General features: G+C 41.2%; 2 protein-coding genes across 2 annotated transcripts in view; one reads left to right on the forward strand and one right to left on the reverse strand.

The window, feature by feature from the left end:
• Positions 1-20255, reverse strand: part of LOC135221326 (gamma-secretase subunit Aph-1-like) — a 42980-nt gene extending 22725 nt beyond the window's left edge. The window contains exons 1-3 of the mRNA XM_064259130.1: positions 20025-20255; positions 9610-9729; positions 8487-8615 (exon numbers count right to left, since the gene is read on the reverse strand). Coding sequence (XP_064115200.1) covers positions 8487-8615; positions 9610-9729; positions 20025-20137 — 362 coding nt within the window. The 5' untranslated portion in view covers positions 20138-20255. The remainder of the gene's footprint in view (positions 1-8486; positions 8616-9609; positions 9730-20024) is intronic.
• A 2266-nt stretch (positions 20256-22521) lies between these two features.
• LOC135221043 (plasma alpha-L-fucosidase-like) overlaps positions 22522-24773 on the forward strand; it is a 13202-nt gene continuing 10950 nt past the window's right edge. Inside the window, exon 1 of the mRNA XM_064258776.1 lies at positions 22522-22572. Within this exon, the coding sequence (XP_064114846.1) occupies positions 22542-22572 (31 nt within the window). The 5' untranslated portion in view covers positions 22522-22541. The remainder of the gene's footprint in view (positions 22573-24773) is intronic.

The following is a 24773-nucleotide window of genomic DNA, read 5'->3' on the forward strand; positions in this document are numbered from 1 at the left end:
TAACTATACAAACCTGAGGTCCTTGACATAAGGAATTACTATCAGCGCCAGCTGGACCGGTCGTAAGATTTAATGACAAGGTAGTTCGGCAGTAACTGCTTGTCCAATGGTCGGGAGTCCCGCCCGACTGGATGTAAACATTCCACTTTGCTTTAGGCCCAGGAACAGAGTGAGGGGTAGCATGAGGTGGGCCTATACATAAAGGACCTCAGGTTTGTATAGTTAGGAAAAATACAATTTACTTTAAAAAATTGTGATTTCTTCTGACACGTTATACAAACCATTGGTCCTTTACATAAGGAAGACTCACTTATTGGTGGGAGGAATCTGAGTCTTGCAAACAGACTGGTGTTCGCCCAACCTGGGTTCCCTCCCTGGTCGTAAGAGCAAGGGGGAGAACCTAGCCTCTGTCCAACTGACCGGAGTGAGAACTGCAGGATCAGCAGCCAGACCTCTGGACCAATTCATAAGAGGGAGGCATGCGTACCTCTTATGGATAGCAAGCAAGAACTTAAGTCATAAGTAAGAGTCCAAATATAAAGCATTGGGTTTGTCTCTTACTGCTGTCCGCTTCCATCCTTGCTAGGGAAGGGACGGATAAACACTTATATCCCTAACTAAAGAGAGAATGGAGCTCAGTTACGTAGCTTACCTGCACCGTCGTCCTGTCCAGCATGTGACGACCGCTACCCTCTGCCCGCAGGAAGAGGGAAGAAAAGAGAAGGAAGAGGAGCCAGTCACACTCTCATTCATTCTCCATTCATGTGATATCATGAGGACAAGATGCAACCTTGTCCTGTCAAAGGAGCTGGGTAAGCTACACAACTTGTTGAGCAGCCAACACGGATCCCAAGGAAAAAAGTGTCCAAGGACCTATGGGCAATATCCTGAAGGTAGGAGGTGAAAGTGGTCTGGTTGGACAATACCCATGCCTTAAGCACCTGTGCAACTGACAAGTTCTTGCAGAATGCAAGGGTTGGACCAATAACTCTAACTTCGTGGGTTCTCGGACAAAAGGTACTGGTGTCGGCACTCCTCTCGGAGTCATACGCTTTCCTGATCACCTCACAAAGCCAGAAAGAAACAGTGTTCTTGGACACTTCTTTCTCAGGCCTGAGGTGTCAAGTTTTCATCAGATAGCGCTATAGCACTCTAACAGGACAAAGTAGCATCTCTTACATATCTTTACCAGTAAAGTCCTCTAGGGAGGGGATTGTGAAGGACTCGAAACTGGCGTCAGAAAATGAAGGGTTCTGAGTCTTCGCTACGAAATCCTGGACGAAATCGAGCGTAACTAATCCCAATCCCCTCGAGTGTTTGACATCGAAGGACAGACCATGAAGTTCTCCTACTCTCTTCGCCGATGCCAGGGCCAGCAGAAAGACGGTCTTGAGAGTCAGATCCCTGTCTGATGAGTCCCAGAGAGGCTTGTAGGGTCTATGAGTCAAACTCTTTAAGACAAGAGTCACGTCCCACCCTGGGGGCCTGAGTTCCCTGGGTGGGCAGGACCTCTTGAAGCTCCTCATCAGGAGAGATATTTCCTGGAGGAGGAAATATCAATTCCTCGCAGCTTAAGGACTAGGGCCAGGGTGGCTCTGTATCCTTTGACTGCTGAGACAGAGAGGAGCTTCTCTCGGCGAAGGAAGATCAGGAAATCCGCTACCTGCTGAAGAGTGGCTCTGAGCGGAGAGAGACCCTGTCTACGACACCAACCACAGAAGACGGACCACTTTCCCTGGTATACTGCTGCAGAGGACTGTCTAAGGTATCCTGCCATCTCTGTTGCTGCTCAGCGAGAAAAGCCTCTCGCTCACAAGAGATGGTGGATAACCACTAGCCGTGAAGGCATAGGGAATGTACTGCCTGGTGGTACCGTTCTACATGCGGTTGACACAGCAGGTTGTGCCATGGGGGAATCTCTCGCGGTGCCTCCAAGAGAAGAGCCAGCAGGTCCGGATACCAAACGGCCTGAGGCCATTTGGGTGCCACCAGAATCATCCACAGATTGCTGGTGACCAGCACCTTGATGATCACCTTGCGAATAAGACAGAACGGTGGAAAGGAGTACACTACGAGGTTGTCCCATGGATGTTGGAACGCATCCTCTGCAGCTGCCCATGGGTCTGGCACAACTGGAAGAAAACCTGAAGTTTTCTGTTGTGCTGGGTGGTGAACAGATCCACTACTGGTCGAACAGCTTTTCCGCCATGTCTGGTGTAGAGACCACTCTGTCCCAAACACCTGATTCTGGCGGCTGAGCTTGTCTGCCACTACATTCCTCTTGCCTGGAATGTATCTGGCTGACAGCTCCACCGAGTGAGCTACGGCCCACTCGTGCACCTGCATCATCAACTGGTGTAACGAGAGGGACACTAGGTTCCCCTGTTTGTTGGCGTATGCCACTACCATGGTGTTGTCACTCATCAACACCACCGAGTGTCCCATCAGTCGTTCCCGGAATTCTTGGAGAGCGAGAAACGCTGCCTTGAGTTCCAGGACGTTGATGTGAAGGTGCTTGTCGTGATGGTTCCACACTCCTGCAACCAGCAACTCATCCAGGTGTGCGCCCCAACCCTCGGTCAATGCATCTGAGAACAGAAGCATCTCCCGAGGGGGAGTGTGAAGCGGCACTCCTATTAAGAGGTTCCTGTTGTCTAGCCACCAGGCCAGATCCTCCCTTACTTCCTCCGTGAGAGGAACCAGGAAGGATTGTGGATCCCGCACCTGTGACCAGCACTCCTTTAGTCTCCATTGCAGAGACCGCAGGTGAAGACGCCCACGAGGGACTAACTTCTCAAGTGACGACAGGTGACCGATCATGACTTGCCACTGCTGAGCTGACTGTTCCTGTCATGACAGGAACCGTCGCGCTGCTTCCCTGAACCTGCTGATCTGCGAGTCTGCAGGGAAGAATCATGCTGCTACCATATTGATCAGCATGTCCATACTTTATCCTCTGCTTGGATTCGAGATCTGACTTCTCGAAATTTACCACAATCCCCAGATCGTGGCAGAAGTCAAGGAGGTGATCTCTGTCCTGTAGCAACTGCGAACGAGAGCTCGCCAGGACCAGACAATCATCGAGATACCTCATCAGACGTATTCCGACCGAATGGGCCCAAGCCGACTCCAGAGTGAACACTCACGTGAACACCTGTGGGGCGGTTGAGAGACCGAAACAAAGTGCCCTGAATTGGTACACCGTCCCGTCGAGGATAAAGAGAAGGTACTTCCTGCAAGACTGATGAATGGGTATTTGAAAATACACATTCTTCAGGTCCACTGAAAGCAGGAAATCATTCTCCCTGATAGAATCGAGCACTGAGTGTGCCGTTTCCATCATGAACCGAGTCTGGCGAACGAAACGGTTCAAGGGAGCGAGATCTATCACCGGTCTCCAGCCTCCTGTAGACTTCTCCTCCAGGAAAAGTCGGCTGTAAAACCCCGGTGACTGATCTCACACGATTTCCACAGCTCCTTTGCTCAGCATGGTCTGCAATTCTTGAGAAAGTGCTACGTCCCTGGCAGAACTGGGAACGTATGTTTGAAAGTGGACCGGGTGTGAGGTGAGGGGTGGCCTCGACTCGAAGGGAAGTAGATATCCCTCCTGAAGGACATCCACTACCCAAGTCTCGGCTCTGTAGCACTGCCAAGTTGCCCAATGGCTCGCCAGGCACCCCCCCACTTATAGCAGCAGGTGAGAGGAAACGCCATACCTAGCATTTCCCTCTCTTCCCCTTCTGCTTACCCCCTTTCCCATGAGAGAAGGAGGCTTGAGAGGAGGGCTGACGCTCACCTCTCGAAGTGAAAGAGGAAGGCTGGGTCTTTCCTCATGCTACCCTCAACAATACTGACATCTTGGGAGTGGAGAAAGAGCTAGCTAAGCTCCAAGGCTTAGCCGCAGTTGAGCGAGACTGCCCAGAAGTCTTTGCAACTGCCTGATGTACCAAGCAATTGTTGTTCTCAGCTCTACGCTTTTCCACCGCAGCATCCACCATCTCTCCGGAGAAGAGAGAGGAGGAACCCAGCAACGGTCCGTACCGCAAACCCAATGTTACCTCGTGACCGGCCGCCCTGGTTACGCGAGTCAGGACTGTGTCCCTTCTCCTCAAAACCAGGTTGGTCCACAGGTTGGCCGTCTGGTGGGTGAGGTAGGAGATGGCCCTACCTCCAGACTGGCAGAGTCTCCCGAACGCCGAGTCTTCCCCAGGAACTATAGCTCCTGAGGACAGTAGGTGTTGAAGAGGCACTCCCGGAGTTAGGCAAGCTAACTTCGGATCAACCTGCTTGGTCGGTAATGGGTCTGTTGAAGGCACGTAGAAATGCTGCTGACGAGGCAGAGGAGGGGAAAGCAGCTTGTCCGACCTGCTGGCCCTGAGTGAGGCATCTTGTCCGGACGGTTCCTTCTTAGGTCCTCAGAACAACTCTAACCTCGATGGACGGTCAGAGGGAGCATCCACCAATCCTTCCCTGAGGTCGTTGTGCTGACAGATCAGTGCAATGACCTCTGCAAAGGACCTCTGTAGCTCAGGGGTGATCGCGTCCTGAGGCGATGGACCGTCAGATCCATTCAGAATGATCACCTCCTGAGACACTCTTCCTTCAGGAGGAAGAACCTTGCCAGACCCCTTGTGGTCTCCACCCGATCACGCTGATGGGATTGATGGTCGGGTGACTGGTAGCGTCCACCAACGTGGTGAGAGCGAGCACTGGTCCCAGAAGCAGCCAAGGGTGTTCCTGGTGACCAGGGGGACCTCTTCCCAGCCTTGACGCATGAACGGTTTGATGGGACCATCACATCAACCCTGGGTACCGGACGATCGCTGCGCTCAGCGATCGCCGGTTTGGCGAGAGTCACCTGAGCGACTCTTACTATCCTTCTGCTCCATGCCTGGGTCCGGACAGTGAGTGTACTCAGCTGTCTGGACCTTGGCTGCATGGTCACCAGCAGATGACCGTACACTTGGTGACACTTGCTGACGAGCGGCCGAGACGGTTCCCAGTCCAGAGGGAGCGGAAGTACACAGTCCCTGTCTTCCTCTTCCCTGAGGAAGGAGAGACGGGCCCCGTCCCCAGTGGAACGGGAGGACCAGCAGAAGACCAACCTGTCTCACCAGAGCAAGACAGACCCTTAGAAGTCTCTGTGCGAGACTTCTTGGGGTGGGGGCGAGGCCACCTTCTTCTTCCTCAACTGGGGGTCCTTGGAAGTCAAAGAGGAAGAGGCAGCAGAAGATGACGACGACGCCTTCCTCTTCTTCTTGGACTTTTCTTTGCCAACTTCCTCAGGACAGCTGACAGGTCTCCCATCCAGGCTGGAGCTGGGGCGGCTGCAGTGGCAACGTGGCCCAGCTCCACCTCGACAGATCGAGTGAAGAGGTGGAGAGAGACATGTCCCCCGAAAGGGAGAGAGCCATACGCAGGAGCTGATGAGGAGGGAGAAAAAAAGACGATGTATTCATCACCAGAGGTGTCGAGGGAGAACTTTCCGACGATACCTTGGCAGCTTTACGTGGCTTCTTCCTCTTCTCGTACCACTCCCACTGCTCCTCCGACCAAGAGACACAATAATCACATGTTATATCACGAGCACATTCACGCCTTGGCACCTTGTGCACAGGGCATGAGGATCCACAGTCACTTGACTGGAAAGCCCCACACTTTCCGCCTCCCACTCCATAGCACACACTACGGTTGGATGGAGGGTGCGAGGGCTTATCCGAATTGTGGGATTGCATGGTTCTTCCTGTGCAATACCACAAACAAAAATAAAAGAAATACTTAGTTTCACACTCAGATACACAAAGAATCAGGCTGAAAGCTGAAAAGTACATAGGTTATCTCACGACAGAAGCGGGCAGAGAGGTCAACACACGTCTGCACCCGACGGCGGTCGAAAGCAAAGTGGAATGTTTACATCAAGTCGGGCGGGACTCCCGACCATAGGACAAGGAGTTACTGTCGAACTACCTTGTCATTAAATCTTACGAATGGTCCAGCTGGCGCTGATATTAATTCTTCATGTAAAGGACCGATGGTTTTTGTATAACGCTTTGGAACAACTAAGAATTGTTATTACAGTGTTTATAAAAGTTGCACCATGTTATGCATTTATGTGGTTGAAATCATAACATCACCTGAAGAATAATAAAGTAAGCAGCGTTCTTCAATAAACTGTTACTAAAGTACAAAATTGTGGTCAAATGAATGCCTTCACTTTATGAATTTATAGCAAAGAAAACAGTGTTGTGTAACAGTCAGGTTGGTTCAGATTACAGTCCTGTCTAGGCTTAAGACTGCATGACATCAGGTGTAGAATGCCTTCCTAAATTAATTTTCTATATTACAAGGAACTAATTACGAGTAAGATAACTGCCTTACCAATATATCAAAGGGGATGTAAGCAATTGGATATCCTGGGAAGGATTACAGAAAATAAGTAAGTCTGAAGTTTCCATTCTTCAACCTTGGTCAACCTTAACCATGAATATGAAGAATCATTAGTCTTCAACATCAAGTGGTATCTACAGTAAGACAAACATTTTTTTCTATTTTAACTTACCTAGATTAAGCATAGGAGAGATATTGTGTATACAACATAGCCTATATAGACATGATATAATTGCAATTACATGCTACCATCTGTGAGCTACATAATTAACTATGTTGCCTAGGTACAGTGGTACCTCGAGATACGAAAGGCTCAACTTACGAAAAACTCGAGATACGAAAGCTGACACGAAAAATTTTACTGCTCTACATACAAAAAGTTTTCAAGATACGAAAGGTTTCTGAAAGTCCGAGATTTGCCCGATAACAATTTTGAAACTCGCGCCGCACGCCGCCATCTTAGTTCTAGTAGACTCGCCACCATCCTCCTGCTCTCCCATTGGTTCCTGATGCTAGCCAAGCCATGAGATCCTTCTCTCCTATTGGACAGCATCCCTCCCATCACGCATCTTACGTGGTGGCGTACCTTCGCTCGGCCACTTCGCACCCGAAGCATTATCGTACGCATGCGGCATTCGTTCAGTCCAAAGATTTCATTTAGTATCGTAAATTCGTTAGTGATTTCATTGTGCTACTTTATCGTGTTGTGAGAACCTAATTAGTACATATACGTACTACATACGTAACTTAATTACGTACAGTACATATAGTCATGGGTCCCAAGAAAGTTGCTGAAGTTCACAGAAAGAAGAGAATGCTTTCTATGGAGACAAAGATGGAGATAATAAAAAAAGTATGAAGCTGGCTTGCGGTTGAGTGTGATCGCTAAGGAATACGGCCAAAATCCGTCGATGATAGGCACCATCCTTAAGCAGAAGGAAGCCATCAAAGCAGCTACACCTTCCAAGGGCGTGACTATTTTGTCCAACAAGAGGAGCCATGTGCATAATGAAATGGAAAGGCTGCTTCTCGTATGGATCGAGGACAAAGAAATCGATGGCGATACGATAACCGAGACGGCAATCTGCCAGAAGGCCAGCGCTATTTTCAGCGATTTGATTGCCCAAGCCGAAGACGACGGCAGAGAGGGGACATCAACGGCAACCCCAGAGTTCAAGGCTTCTCATGGGTGGTTCGAAAAATTCCGTAAACAGACTGGCATCCATTCGGTGGTGAAGATATTGAAATTACATAAACTATAAAAATATAAAAAGAAATGTAAACATCAAAAAAAGACAAAATAAATTTTATTTTAAGTTTTTTGTAAAGTTAAGTGTTACAGTTTTGTTAACGCGTTTTGTAAAGTTTAGTTTGTTTTTCTGACATTTTTTTATGTTTCGTAAAGTTAAGTGTACGTATCTGCCGTTTGTCCTCCTCCTCCTCTGCCACCACTTTCGGAGATACCCTCACGGTTTTGCATTTTCATTATTAAGTTACGTATTGAATGGTCCAAATTGTTGTAGTATTTCATTGTTTATAGGTCAATTTACCTTTATTATGAAATTTACAGGGGTGTTTTTGGAGGGCTTGGAACAGATTAGCCATTTTACATGTAAAATGCGGTCCAAGATACGAAAACCTCATGATACGAAAGGCGCCTCGGAACGGATTAATTTCGTATCTCGAGGTACTACTGTATCTCAGTATTGAACATAACTACATCTTGAGAATCCTTTTTGAGATTATATATTGTGGAAGTGAATCCTCAAAAATCACCTCATATATTTTTTTTACTAATATATATATTTCACACTGCTTTTCACACTTTTTTTTTACAGGGGTGTAGCTGAATATACAGAAAAAAGTAACTTAAAAACAAAAAACAATTTTTTCATACAAACCTATTACAGTAGTACTTCTAAAATAGTACCTACAGTACTGCAAAGAGGAAGAGAACTTTATATTGCTACTTGATTTCCCTATATGTAATATCAACCAACCCACATAATAACAAACAATACTTAAAATATCCACATAAAATAATGCATGAGAAAACAGATAATCCTCTGAAAAAGAAAGGGAGAATTTCTCATCCAATAAATGAAAATAAAAAATTAGTAACCTTACCATAAGCCAAGATATTCTTATTTTCAACAATCTGTATGTTGCCATCACTGACTTTCTTCAAACCTCCTTCTGCTTTCTGGATGAGAAGGAACCACAAGAACCTAAAAGATATTAAACACAAAATAAAACTGTAAATCTGCAATAATGGCGATGAACAAATACTGTGCTTAGATAAAAGCTTCTGTATTTGGAACAAATAAGGTGAAATTCTAAAGAAATAAACTTTGCTATTCATTACCTGATGCTGGGATTACAATCTGCCTCCTTCAGAGAACTTGCTTAAGATTAGATAGAGTTAGCACATATTGCCATAGTGTAAAATAAACCAAATTGTCAACACCACACTCCTTTTCTGCTAAACTAGAATTACATACTACACTAAATTTGATTTACCTATTATAAAAAGAATTCTATAAATATGCAAGGATTACCTATTATATACAGAATGCTATAAATATGCTAGGAGGACACAATTTATAGTACACCATAAACAAGACAGAAGTTTAGAAGGCATGTGGTCATTGTTCTTTCAAATAGATCTTTTTTTAATATATACTTATTTCCCAGGTTAATCTACAGCTTCAAACTTGAACCCCTTACATGATTACAGTGAATATGTACTGTCCCATGTTTGCTCTTTCAATTATTTTGAGAAAATCACAAGTTAACTTCAAAAATTCCTTATTCATATTACAATCGTTCAACATACTCTTACCATTAATCTCAATAATCTTTGATTACACCCTTGGGAAATCAATTTCCTTACTAATGCCCATTTTTTTGCCGCATGAAGTACAAAAAGCCTGAAGTATGTGTGCGTGTGTGTGTTCCAAAGGTAATGTGCAAATCTATCATAATAAGGTTCTCTAATTTGTCTCTTCCCAACTGCTATTTTGATACATTTTGGATATTAAAAATCTTTTACTCCATAAATGTTTTGCAATCCTGAGTACCTCTTGTGACATAATTTGTTACATTCAGTAGAGTTTATCAACACAATTTCCTTGTGACTAAACATGACTACTGTGTTACTTCATTCCTATTTATATTATAAAGCATAAAAAATTAATAAAGGACAATATGTATCAGCCTTACCGGAAAAGTTCTTGGAAGAGAACAGAGAATACTAGTCCAAACGCTAAGTAGTCCTGCAGTGGTATGACAGCTGTATATAAGATTGATGAAAACAGCAGAGACAACAACCAGAAGAAGGAGCTGTAAAAAGAAAATTAAATAAGTATTCCATCAGAAATATTTTAAACTTAATGTTCTGGTTAATTATCAGTGTGTATCCATACTGGGAAACAAAGCAAGACACCAATTACAGACAGACATTGGTAGCTAAGAGCCTGGGAATTCATAAGACTACACAAAAAATATTCAAAACAAAGACTACAGCATTAGAGCATATGAGCTCTAAAATATTAATTTTACTACCAGGATGTATATCATAATCAAATAAATTTATTTTGGAAATACTAAATGGCTATTACATAAATTCAAATCACTGCATTAAAAGGGATCAGAGACAAAATTTTGCCTTAGCATATGCTTGTCATCATGACATTAAAAATTATACAAATCCTCAACATAAGTTGTGCAAATTGTTTCCCGTCATACCCCTACATACAAAAGTCCCTACATACAAAAAATCCAGGTTACGAAGGCAAAGACGAAGACTTTTTTGCTTCAGTGTACGATACCAATTCAGGTCGCAAAAGGGTGTACTGTAAAGTCAGAGATTCGCCCAGGCCGCCGAGAACAATTTTAAAACTCACATGCCGCCAACTCAGTAAACTCGCCACCATCCTCCTGCTCTCCCATTGGTTCCTGATGCTAGTTACCGCCGTAAGATCCTGCTCTCCTATTGGTCAGCATCTATCCCATCATGTATCTACGAAAGGGAGTTCCTCAACCATTTCGTTTTGGCAGTTATCGTACACACGTGGAATTCGTTCGTTCATGTATATTTAGTTCGTTAACCTAAATTCGTGTTAAGAGATTTCGCTTTCGTTGTACTGTAAGTTACTTTATCGTGTTGTGTGTGAACTTAATTACTAACGTTATTAGCCATGGGTCCCAAGAATGTTGCTGAAGTTCACAGAAAGAAGAGGATGCTTTCTATGGAGACGAAGATGGAGATAATCAAGAAGTATGAGGCTGGCATGAGGTTGAGTGTGATCGCTAAGGAATACTTCTTAAATCCGTCGATGATAGGCACCATCCTTAAACAGAAGGAAGCCATCAAAGCAGCAACAACTTCCAAGGGGGTGACTATTTTTTCCAACAAGAGGAGCCATGTGCATGATAACATGGAGAGACGGCTTATCGTATGGATTAAGGACAAGGAAATCGCTGGCGGTACGATAACCAAGACGGCAATCTGCTAGAAGGGCAGCTCCATTTTCAGTGATCTGAGTGCTCAGGCCGAAGACGACGCAGGAGAAGGGGCATCGAAGGCAGCCCCAGAGTTCAAGGCTTCTCGGGGTTGGTTGATAAATTTTGTAAACGGACTGGCATTCATTTGGTGGTGCAGCATGGGGAGGCTGCCAGCTCAGACACGAAAGCGGCTGAAGCCTTTATTAAGACGTTCAACAAGATGACGATCAAGGAAGGCTACAGTTCTCAGCAAGTCTTCAACTGTGACGAGACTGGCCTTTTTTGGAAAAAAATGCCTCATCGAACGTACATCACGGAGGAAAAGAAGAAGCTACCAGGGCATAAGCCTATGAAAGACAGGCTTATGCTTGCACTTTGTTCCAATGCCAGTGGGTATTGTAAGGTGAAGCCCCTAATTGTGTATCATTCCGAGACTCCTCGAGCCTTCAAGGCCCACAGAGTGCTTAAGGAGAAGCTTCCGGTGATGTGGAGGGCTAATGCGAAAGCCTGGGTAACGAGACTTTTGTTCACCAAGTGGGTAAATCTGTGTTTCAGCCCGAAAGTGAAGAAATTCTTGGAAGAGAAGCGCCTCCCTCTGAAATGTCTGCTGTTGTTGGACAATGCCCCTGCTCACCCTCCTGGCCTCAATATCCTAGCGGAGTATTGTTTTAATAAGGTTCCTTATCTTCCCGCTAACACCACCCCTCTCCTCCAGCCCATGGACCAGCAAGTAATATTGAATTTCAAGAAGCTGTATACAAAACATCTTTTCAAGAGATGTTTCGACATCACCAATATCACAAACCTCACCTTGCGTCAATTTTGGAGGGAGCATTTCGATACCGTTATATGCATCCGACTCATCGATCAAGCTGCTTGGCAGGAGGTTTCGAGGCGAACCATTAATTATTCGTGGAGGAAACTCTGGCCTGATGCCGTATCCACCTGAGACTTTGAGGGATTCAACGTGGGCGAAGCTGATGCAGATTCAGAAACAGTTGACGATCCTGAAACTGTTTTGCAACCAGATCTTGATGAGATCGTTGCACTCGGCAAGTCCATGGGGCTGGCCGTCGACGAGGACGACATCAATAACCCTCTCCTGGAGCACCAAGAGGAGCTTACGACAGATGACCTGAAGGCGCTGGAGGCCATGCAACATAACGTCGTTCAAGAAGAGTTCTCTATCAGCAGCAAGGAGGAGGAGGAGGAGGAAAGACAACGGCAGAAATTAAGGATGTTCTAGCTGCTTTTCATAAAGTGCAATCATTTGTAGAAAAGAGACACCCCCAAAAGGCTTACACAGGTCGTATGCTTGCGCAGTTTGATGACATTTGCCCGAGTCGTTTTAGGAACTTAAAAGCAATCAGAAGCAATCTTCCTTGGATAGTTATTTTTTAAAGAGGCCTTTAGTAGTAAGCAAACAAGAAGGTCCAAGTGATACAAAAAAACAGAGAATTGAAAGTGGTGAAGAAATTGAAATTTTTTTTTTTTAATGTAAAGTTAAAAAGTAAAAAAAAAATGTAAAAATCAGAAAAAGGCAAAAAAAAGAAATTTAATTTTAAGTTTTCTGTAAAGTTAAGTGTTAATGTTTTCTGTCATTTGTTATTTGTTTCATAAAGTTTAGTGTTAATGTTTTCTGCCATTTTTTAATGTGTTTCGTAAAGTTAAGTGTTCATGTTTTCTGGCATTTGTCCTCCTCCTCTGTCGCTACTTTCGGACATCGCCTCACTCAAAAGGTAAGGTTCCACATTTTACTACGTACATACGTACATGTATAGTATTTCTTTTACCCTGTACACTAATACACTTTATTTACAGGTACAGTATCAGTTAGGTTAGGTATTGAATGGTCCATAAAATTTACTGTGGTGTTTTTGTAGGGCTTGGAACGAATTAGGCAATTTACATGTAAAACGTAGTTCTGGATACGAATAAATCAGGTTACAAAGGCTGCTTCAGAACGGATTAATTTCGTAACCTGAGGCACTACTATATAATTCTATCTATAAATTATACTTTTGGTAATAATTTCTGTCATTTCAAGAACAAGGTAAACACCAGACAGTTGACAGCTTTGTTAGTACCTTTGAAAAATTTGACAAGGAAATATCATACAAACCTAACTGTATTCGGGTTGGTCCTAAATACAACAATTGCATAGGGAGAAAGCGATTTCAGATGTGAAATACACATTTTTTATAGTATCTAAGGTGATTTTGACAAATTTAACATTAACTTTCTTCTGAAATTTTACGTTAATCTATTACAACATACACCGACCTTGTTTACATTAATGGGTGATCACTGTTGGAAACTATGTCCTAGTCTTGGATCAGAGTATGTTTTGTGGCCCTACATTTCCCTGCAGACAGCAACAAAAGGGAAAATATACATCAAAGGTAAGCTATGTAAGCAAACAAATATAATTTATTTATGATTTATGGTGATCTCGGTCAAACTGAGTGGAAGATGGTGTCCAAATTATGACCTGGCACCAAAAGTTAGGTAAAATTAAGGAAGGTTTGACTAAAATGCATTACTGTATTTCACTTTTGTTATTTATGATTTCCTGGGCCAGGTTAGGTAGGGAATCTGCGATGTGGACACCACAGGCACCCTAGGTTGGGTCAGATTACGATGAATTACTGTATTTCACAAGTTTTTCTATTCAGACATGTGGGAGGGGTGGTTGTATTAAGCTAACCAAGCATATTTACCTAAAGTGAATGTCAGTTTGTCAAAATCACTTAAAAAACTATCATAAAAGCATATTTAAAATTTTTACACAATTACAGTTTACATATCTATTAGTCCAACCTTAATTATAATATGTATAGGTAGAAGAAACATTAGCCGCCCATGTTTCTGAGGTTGTGTTAATCTGGAGATCCAGAAGGGGCAAAGCCCCACCCCGTCCCAGGTCACTGCATGCCACACTACCTAGGGTAAAGCACCGCTGTGCGGACATTAATCCGTCAAAAGGTCACTTTTTTCACTAGATATTTAATTGGTGAAACAACAATACAATTCAATATTTAAGCAAACCATTCAAAAGATTGAAGTTTCGTCAACAAAATGAGATATATAATACTGCCATTCAAAGTAAAATAAGCATGTGAAGTCTTTGTAAAATATGTGTTCAAGGCAGTTTTTTAATCCAATATGGTGTGGTACCATCGTGTGTACAATACGGGCATACACTCACCAACATGTCCTTCACAGCCTTCTCAATGCTCATTTGAATATTTGCGTACATATGTACCGTTTAGTATTGATATTACTCAAGATTGTATTTGTAATCAGCACTATAAAACATTTTGTTGCCTATATTAATGAAAGTAAGAAACGTCTTATTCCCGGGGGTCATATGCTTTGAACTGAAATGCAATTTTACCTTGTAATCGGTGGTTTTATCCTTACTGCCATCACACATGGAACTCCACAGTGCTTATTTGATTGTAATTTTGCACATTTCATTCTTAATTCACTCCAAATTCAACTTAAAATACGTGTTTGTTTACGGCAAAGCCATAGTGGGAATGATTTTGTACATCTGGCAGCCAGAATCCACGAGTCGAGCAGATGATGGGTTAGTGAATTATGATAAAAAAATTGTACTTTTTTGCAAGCACTTTTCATTTATTTAAGTCCATATTACTATTTTGAATTTTCATAATTTTTAATAATTGTATGGCTGAAATAATTTGGTTTTAATTTTTAATAAATGTATGGCCGAAGCAAATGTAATCTTTAATGCGTTCTAGGAATGGCAAGTCATCATTGCCAATTTAGTAGAACTTGACACATATGCCGATGTCTTTACAAACTGTTTCCATGAATTCTAGATGTCATAGTAATGCAGCAAAGATAAAATTGCTCTAATATTTATGTATATATATAAATTACAAATACTAGATACACTAACGTTCACAGCAAAACCTATGAAATTTGTGTCAGGAATCTGGTTACTTTTACAACAACAAATATTTTCAAATGAATTATCATGAATACGTAATAAATATATGCAATTTATAACCTTATTCTGGTCTTAAACTAGTTATTTAAATATTATCTAGCACACTCTTCTTCTTCTTCCCAAATAATCGCTATGTTTACCCGTCCGGAGGCTGAAACACCCTAGTCGTTTAAGATTTTTATGAAGAAAGTGTCCCAGCGTCAATGGGTACAAGTGGTGTGCAGATTTAGCACAGGAAATGGAAAGTTTGACACAAGTAACTCCGCAAACACTGAGATGGTGTCAATCTTCTAAACACAGGGTGTTTTACATAAAAATTTCAAACGCGCCATGGAGGTAAGTTTGCACAGCGCATGGCTGGACTTTCATTAACTTCTGTTTAACCAGAAATTATGGTATTATTTTGTGACTTGGGAGAAAACACTCACTTCGAAAGGAAAGTAGAGGTCTCGAGATGTTGCTTCCACACTAGTTGGGTTATGACTGGCGTATAATTCAGGATACTGGAAGTGTTAAAGTTATTTTTTGGGAGAGTGACCGCCCAGCGGTACAGGTGTCCACCTGTCTGCACAGCAGTGTTTTACCCTAAGTGAGGTTAGGAGAATAAGGTTCTGGTTAGGCCAGGACACAGCATTCTAGGAAAGGTTCATTTTTTTGTAGGAAGAACCTGTGCCCGTTATTAAAATTCATAGCAACACTCAACTTTACAGCCTCTCCTAATGCACACAACCTTGCCAGGGAAAGCAAGGCGCAGACTTAGCCTGAGGTAGTCGAAGCCATAATAGGCTAGGTAGCTACTGCATTAACTTATGTATAGGTAGTATTTACAACCAAACTTTCAAAAACTTATCATACAGGCATCGGTAATATTTTAGTTTCAACCATTATGGGAAATCTATTATATTGATATTTTTCCCGAGTAAAGCACGTGATAACAAAACACTTCTTCTCAATACATTATTGTCGCTAATGCATACTTACAGAGAAAAAAAAAGATTAAGTTTTTCCCTCGAATTTTCCTAAGTCGGGAGAGGTGTTTCCTCTACGGTAATGTTTACTTTTAATGGAGCCCTCTAAACTTACTTTCTTACGCAAACAAAAGCAGTTCCAGTTACTCATTTATTGGCTGAGAGGTGTGACATCGTTATGACGTCATGGGTTTCATAACCAATTACGAATGACTTGAGTCGAAAACTAAGTTTCACTAGCATTTCAGCGGAGTAATACAGTTACCTGTCTAGTGTCCACTGGTATCCTTGTTTGACTGAATACTCGAATAATGAAGCAAAAAACGGCATTTTGTCTTCCTGTACCTATGGCAGAGGTAGTGGCTGGCCCTTCTGGCATTAATTTTGACAGACCTTCGATTTCCTACCGATTGTTTGGCAGTGCAATGTGGTCGTCGGGTACCTGGCCTTCCTACTTTAAGTTGCATGTCAGGGAACCTTGCAACGGCTTCACGTTTTCCCTCAAAGCACCAGCACATTTTTATCAACCAACAGTTTAAGGTAAGCTTCATTAATTTATAGAGTATATTATAATGGTGGTAGTATAACGATGTATACAGCAGTTACCATCACTTTGGATTTGGTTTGATGGATGTTAGGTATGTGGCCTTAAGGGGGGTCGCAGGGGGGCGGAGCCCCCCGCTAGGCCTAGGTAGGGGGTACAGGGCCCTAGGTAAGGTTAGGTGGTTGTATTAGGTTCGGTAGTGCCCTGAAAATCACTGGTTGGGCCTTAAGGGGGGGGTCGCAGGGGGGAGGGGGCGGAGCCCCCTCCCGCTAGGCCCTAGGTAAGGGGGTACAGGGCCCTAGGTAATGGTTATGGTGGTTGTGTATTAGGCTTCGGGTAGGGTGCTCCCCGAAAATCACTGTGGCCTTAAGGGGGGGTCGCAGGGGGGCGGAGCCCCCCCCCCCGCTAGGCATAGGTAGGGGTACAGGGCCCCTAGGTTAGGTTAGGTGGGTTTGTTAGGTTCTGTGGTGCCCTGAAAATTACTGTGGCTTTAAGGGGGGGTCGCTGGGGGGCCCTACCCCCCTCCCCCCGGTAGGCCTAGTTAGGGGTATGGGGGAGGGGTGCTGAACATTAATTATTTCATTTATTGCAAATATCATTCAATGCCCCAACACCCCTCCCCCCCCTTCCCCCACCCCAAACCCCGGTTCCAAAGGGTGTCCCCCATAATTGGTGGGATGAACTAGGGTATACATAGTAAATCTCTAAATCGGTTGGTTTGCAGTCAAAATAAACGTTAAATTCATTGAAACCACACTATTTCTGATGCAACAAATAGGGGGAAACATCACGACAGGCCAACCCTCATCACGGTAGACGGGTCTTATTCACTCGATATTTAATTGGTGAAACATGAATACAATTGCAACTCTAAGCATACCATTTAAAAGACTGAAGTTTCGTCACATATTGTGCTATCTGAAAGCCCCATACGAACTAAAATAAGCATGTGAGCTCTTCGTAAATATGTTTTCAAGGCAGTTTTGAAATCCAATATGGCGGCTACGTTTTTCATTGGACGGTTGTTCTCATCAGTGAGGGCCACCATCTTTCCCAGCCTTCCCAGCACTCATTTGAACAATGTTAGCGTATGTATGTAACGTTTATTGATCTTACTCAAGATTGCAGTTGTAATCAGCACAATAAAACAACATTTTGTTGCCTATATTAGTGAAAGTATGAAACTTGTTATTCCCGGGTTATGGTTGGAACTGAATTCATTCTTACCTTGTAATCGGCGGTTTTTTATCCTTACTGCCATCACAACTGAAACTCCACAGTGCTTATTTGATTGTTATTATACACATTTTGGTCTCAGTTCACTCCACATTGCACTTTAAACCCGTTGCTGTTCCTGGTTTCTAAGCGCGCGCGCCATAAACACAATTACAAACAGCAGACGACGACAGACGACGAAACTGCAAAGTTTTATTCCCTAAACTGTTTACTTTACTCGTTATTTAGTTTAAATTTACATTGTTATTTAAAAATTTTGATTTAATTCATGTATATTATCCCTTTTTTGCAACCAAATTACCCCGAAAAATTACAGATATTTCTAACGTAGATAAAATCAAATGTTTCTAACGTTTTCGTACATCTGGCTGCCGGAAAACCATAGAGGAACGAATACGGAAAGTGCATAGAGGAACGACTAACGTTTTTTTTTTTTTTTTTTTTTTTTGTTTTTGCTAGCACTTTTCATTGATTTCAGTCTTTATTAGTATTTTGAATTTCTTTAATAATCGTATGCCAGAAATAAATGTAACCTTTAATGTTTGCATGCTTTAATGTTTGCATGCTAAGAATGGCAAAATCATCGTTGCCACATTAGTGGGAGGCTTCACACCATACGCCGTTCCATTATTATAAACTGTTTCCATGAATTCTAGTTGTCATAGTAATGCAATAATGATAAAAATTGCTTTAATATTTATGTATATATACTTCCAATACATAGCCTAATTTCACCAATTTCAACGTTTTGTGTGTAGTCTTATACCCAGTTTGGAGGGTCAACACATACCGAATGGCAACAGAGAGAGAGAGAGAGAGAGAGAGAGAGAGAGATGAGAGAGAGAGAAGGAAAGGGGTGGCGGTGGAGGGGGGGGGGGGTGGGGAGAGGGTAGGTGGAGCTTTATACGCGTGTTCGTATCCATTTCTGCATAATGGAGTTTTTGTCTCTTGGTACAAGGACAAGTGTCGTTATTCTTTACGATTAGTGATTCACGATACCCTTATAAATTACGGCACTGGGTGTAATGCACTATAGCAAAATCTCGTTCTGTTACGAGTGTTCGTTACAGAAATAGGTATTGCCCAAAAACGTGCTTGCACTGTCTCTGAAACCGCCATAGTAGACATGCTGCTTAGTTGTCAATCAAGTTTTTATAACAAGTTATTTTTTACAAGTAGCTATTGAATAAATTTGTATTTTTCTGTCAAAACATATGCCCCTCAATGCTAACTTTCCTCTTTAATTTTTTAAACGACTTTCTGGTCATTGCAAATTCGGCCCCATAATTTCTTATGGTGCGAAAACAGACAGAGGCCCATGGACGAAAACGATTGCGTCACACTACGGCGATAATCCAGCAGTAAAACATCTTCATATATCCAAAAAGTAAATAATAAAGATATAGGTATATGCGCATTACGATTATAACAATTACATGTATAGCTGATAACAATCTGCATGAATAACTGGTAAACTGTTCTGCAATGACAGTTGAGTATAGCAATTATTTACAATAGGTACGAAAGTCAAGATGTCGTGACGTCATAATACAGAACTTGAAAGAACGTTCTAATTCAGAAAAATAATTACTTAAATTTGAGTCAGAGTCGAGTTACTTTTTCAATAACGAATATTTTCAAATTAATCATCATAAATATGTAAAATATTGATGTTTTACTACTTATTTAAAAATTAGCCAAGAGCACGCTTCTCGTCATCTTCTACCCAAACAGCTGTTTACGCCTGGCTTGTTGTTGATGAGAAATCGTGTTTCGATTGTTGTGATAAAAGTGCTCCAGCGTCTGTGGGTACAAGTGGTGTGCGGATTTATCACAGGAAATGGTTAGTTTATTGACACAAGCTACTCCGTAAACATCGAGATGGCGTCAATCTTCGAAACATTTTTAGTTGTAAGTAAAAATTTCTAAAGCGTTTTGGTGAGATTTCCACTGCCGTGGGCGCCATTTTCAGTACCCTCTGTTTAAATCTTAAAATTTGGCCTTAATTTCTAACTTTGGAGAAAATACTTACTTCGAAAGGAGAGTAGAGGTCTTTAGCTCCGTTTCTCACCAACAACAAGTCGCGACTGATGCCCATCTCGGGTGTCAGGACGCGTTATAATGTACTTTTTCGGAGGGTGGCTTGCATTGATTGTAGGTGGCCTGCTTGGCCTGCTGTGATGTTCTACCCTATATTTTTATTGCATTTTTCCAAATTTGGCTGAAACTAAAAATTTACCCAGGCATCCTCTCCCGAAACCTGATATATAAACAAATGGAAATTTTTGTCACACTTTTCCCTACCTAGGTGCCTAGGTAGGTACTATACCTAAGAGGGTAGGTAGGTAGGTAATACAAAAAAAAAAAAAAAACACGATACTAGCTAGTAAGTAGGTATACTGACCTGGCCACCAACATAATGGTTCGAATTGGGTCTTTGGCTATCGTCAGAGCAAACATTACTATGGGAGGCCCGAAGGCAATCATCCCACACCCGAAAAATTGAGCTACAGTCATTGTTAATCCACTCTGGAAACGTCAAAACTCAAAAATCCTCGACGATATTCACACCCTACACTTCTGTCAAGATAGGTTTGTTGACAATCTGTTCCCCCGACCAATCAGAAGTCAGGAAACATGCTACTTAGGCTATCGACCAATCAGCTTTCGCAAATCATCTAGTAGCAACTGAGTCACAGAGGGATCCTACTTATAAGAAAATAATAATATAAAACTGGACATTTTCAATGCTTAGAACTGCTGCATAGTCCTAGATTATTGTCATGGATCATAATCGATATATGAGAGCAGTTTCTCATAATAAATGCTTCTCATTTTGGGCGTCTTGACGTAACTATCACATGAGAGTATAAAAATTGGCAGCTGTACTCCCATAGATAGTGTGTGATACGTTCTGAGAAATGAGACATTCTTGATAAACAAAACCAAAATCTAATTGAAAAACTAAAGAAAAAAATAAAGAAAATAAAGTTCACAAGGGCGTAACCAGGTCCGTTTTTCAAGTTTCGAGACAATCTGCCTGATGTCGAATGAGATGGTAAACATATGACTCAGGCATTGCATGATATGATTGCCTCTCAAGAGAAGAGAATTCTTATAATGGTAACAAACGCCTTAGCAAATGCCTTTAACTTGACTTGTGCTCTGTAATTTTAGCAACGCAAAGTGTAAGACAAATTGGTAGCAAACTACACGAAGGTGCAAAACATTTCCGCTTTTTACATCCTTTTAATTGATGGACAGCACCACAATTTCTTCACACAAACTGCCTTTATACAAGGAAACATAATTATATCCAAAACTGTTATAAAACACAAACAGTGTCCCATTGTACAACAGACAAAACCAGAAAATTTAGTTTAAAAAATGCTCTCTGCAATAGCTCAAGAAACAATTAAACACTTCCTGGCTTAAGTTACGGTATTACGCCTTCCTCACAGTATTGAGTCCTGAAGAAACAGAGCATCGGTGAGCTCAAGCTGTTTAAAGTAAACCTCATTGATATGCCTTAATCTGAGGGCAAGTAAAGTCATCTCATTCATATTTCCATCCCGCCCCCCCACCCCTCCTTATTTTTCCTCTGTAATGGTATGTTATTTCTCCTTAGACTATTCTTTCAAAACATACTGACCCATTTCTCAAACTTAACAAGAATTGTGTTTCGGAAATATTTTCCTTATATACTCACCAGTATTTCCTCCCTCATCTTCCTACAGAGGAAGTGCTAGACATTGCCTGATGAATCTGGGCCAAACAGATAAACCATGGGCAAGATTAAACACCAAGGATGGATATTTGACATTTAGAGACATTGCCCAAGCATTGGGTGATTAGGATAACACTCGGGGAGTCTGTTTATCAGAAAGTTCATTATTTGAAAATGAGAAGCCAGTACAGTGGTATTATATATTTAAGAAAATCAGGTGCACAGCTAAGCTGTTCCAGGGACAAGAGCCCGCCCAGGCATAAGGCCCGAGTAATATCCAACAACAACATCTAAGCACAATAGGATCAATATACAACTCTATGGTCTAAAGATGTGTAAAACAACAATATGGGAGTCATCAGAAGTGTTTTCTCTTATATCCATGAAGAACACATTGTCTACGTTGTTGTTATTATTATTATTATTATTATTATTATTATTATTATTATTATTATTATTATTATTATTTGGAGGGCGACCTTCTCTCAAACACGTTTATTATGAAAGGATGGTCGTGCTAGGTAATGTAAACGCAAATGTAGGTGAAAGAAAAAAAATACCGTTGTTGGTAAGGTTAGGAGTTCCGTAAATGAACGAGAAGGGAAAGGCTTTGGGACTTGAATTTAAAAGGACCTTCGGTTGTAGAAAATGCAAGGTTTCCGTAAACATAAGTAACTTCGGCGAGAGAAAATAGTAGGGAAAATAGTTTGATACTTGGTATTAAAGAGGACTTTGAAGAGAGAGTTGAAGCATATAATGATGAGAAACGCATTAAGCTAGTGTATCTGTATCTGGTTGACGTAAGTTCAGAAATAAATTAAGGTTGGAGAAGGATGGGAGGAAAAAATATTTATTCATTCTTCTCCAACTTAAAGAGTGCTGGGCAAGCTACCTTTCTTCAGATGATATTGCTTATTGTCAGCATCAGTCAGTTCTAATATATTTTTCGGACATATTTGTTTGGATGTAAGGTCTCGAATCATTCCTAAGATTCATAAGGATGTTACGATAAAAACGTTTCATGGAGATTTACAAAATATATCTGACGTCAATGAGTATGACTGCGTCGCCAATTTACAAAAGGTAATAAACAAACATCTGTCCCACCCCTGTTGATATCAGAGAGGAGAAGGAGATTGAGTTTCAAGGGTCATTTACCTTCCGGTGACGAGTGCGAATTCAGTCCACACCGACATGGCCACATCTCCGCTTCTCTTTGTTATTTGTGAGTTTAAATCGCTTGAATTGATTTCTAAGACGAAAATTGTGGTTGGTGCCTCTAAAGGACACATTTCAAAGACTGTGTGTGCATTGTGAAATGTTATGAAGTTGTGGTAGAGCCGTGTTTCATGTAATTTTATACTTAATGCACTAAGTGGAGGAGGCAGTGATGTGAATACGACACAGGAAGAGAATCTCTCTCTCTTCTCTCTCTCTCTCTCTCTCTCTCTCTCTCTCTCTCTCTCTCTCTCGGTGATGCTTTGTATAAATTACATTTTCTGAGCTTATGCAAATGACGTTAATGAATTCTCCTCATTCCGTTGGCAAATGAACTCTCTTTTAGTAACTTCTTCCACTTCTCTTTTTTACATGGCAGAAGAATTTTCCTTTGGTATTTTATACTAAAAAAACAATGGGCGTAGAATAAAAAAAACAGTTTTGCATGACATTTCATGTGAGAACGAAAAAAATCGTTTAGTACAGCAGTTCAACAGAAAGCCAGAGTTATATTCCCATACCCTAGAGATATAATTATTTAGTGTCAGTGAGCGACATCGTTAAGATACTTAACTTGTCAGCTTGTGTGGAAGAGAGCTGTGCCATCTGATGATAATAATGATAAGAGCGCAAAAGAAGAGGCAAACATCGCTTTTCACATAACCTACCGGGTGACCCCAAAAGAAAAGAAAAAAAGAGAGCATGTATTAAAATAATGATTGGTGTTGTTTCTAGGCAAGTGCGAGTGTTCCTGAACTTGAAATAGGAATTCAGGATTGCCCACAATTCTTAGTTCGGGACAGAAATCGGCTCTTAATGAAAACACTGACATGTAAATGTGGGTAATTTGAATTACACGCGCCCTCTCTCTGTATCTCCCTTTGTCTCACACACACACACACACACACACACACACACACACACACACACACATATATATATATATATATATATATATATATATATATATATATATATATATATATATATATGGTGTAGTAGGTAAAAGCTTCACTGACGTTCCTGGATTTGAAAGGATCCATGGGTTCGTGCCCAGGTCCAGGCAAGTCTATTATCGAGAAAAAAATTCCCCTTCGTTTAAGCATATATGAAAATATATTAATTCCGAGGTAGAGCGAATTAGATATTAAAGGACAATGTAGCTCGATATATGTATATGAATCACGGAAATGTGATATGACTTTATATATATATATATATATATATATATATATATATATATATATATATATATATGGTTGTGTGTGTGTAGAGAGAGAGACAGAGAGAGGGCGCATGTAATTCAAATTACCCACCTACCATTTATATGTCAGTGTTTTCACTAAGAGCCGATTCCTGTCCCGACTTAGAATTATGGGCAATCCTGAACTCCTATTTCAAGTTCAGGAACACTCGCACTTGCCTAGAAACAATTCATACATACATACATACATATATATATATGTAAATATATAGATATATATATATATATATATATAATATAAACATAAACATATATATATATATATATATAATTATATATTATTATATATAAATATATAAAGGTTTTTTGCCACGAAGGAAAAAAATGAAAAAAGCGAGATAGCCAAGTACTTTCGGTCCTATTTCAGACCCTTTACTGAGGCAAACTGATTTTACAGAGAACAACATAGTCAAAAGAAGGCTTAATATACAAACTGACACTACAAGATTAGCAGTAAGGGCGATTTTCACTCTACAGAAAGGAGGAGCCGCCTGAGGGTAGCCACACCTTGAAGGATACACGCAGTAAACAAGTGATTCTTCCAGAAAACAGTACATTTTGAAAAAACACGGGAGCATATACAATTTAATATCATGAATTAATACACAAATTTTCCCAAACAAATTATTATTAATGAAAAGACGAAAGAAAATATAAATATATATATATATATATATATATATATATATATATATATATATATATATATATATATATATATATATATATATATATCGAGAAAGAGGGAGAGAGAATATCGAACCAGAGAGAGAGAGAGAGACAGAGAGAGAGAGAAAGAAATAATAACTATATACATGTGGGACTAATTTATTAGTTGTTCATTTATTTTAAGGTCCTTCATAAACATCTTACAAATATATGGGTCCAAATGGTACATTCCCAGACTAAGATTTAGGTTGTTTTTATTAGTGATTTGTATAATT

Source organism: Macrobrachium nipponense, chromosome 2 (genome assembly GCF_015104395.2).
Source record: "Macrobrachium nipponense isolate FS-2020 chromosome 2, ASM1510439v2, whole genome shotgun sequence".
Lineage (NCBI taxonomy): Eukaryota > Metazoa > Arthropoda > Malacostraca > Decapoda > Palaemonidae > Macrobrachium > Macrobrachium nipponense.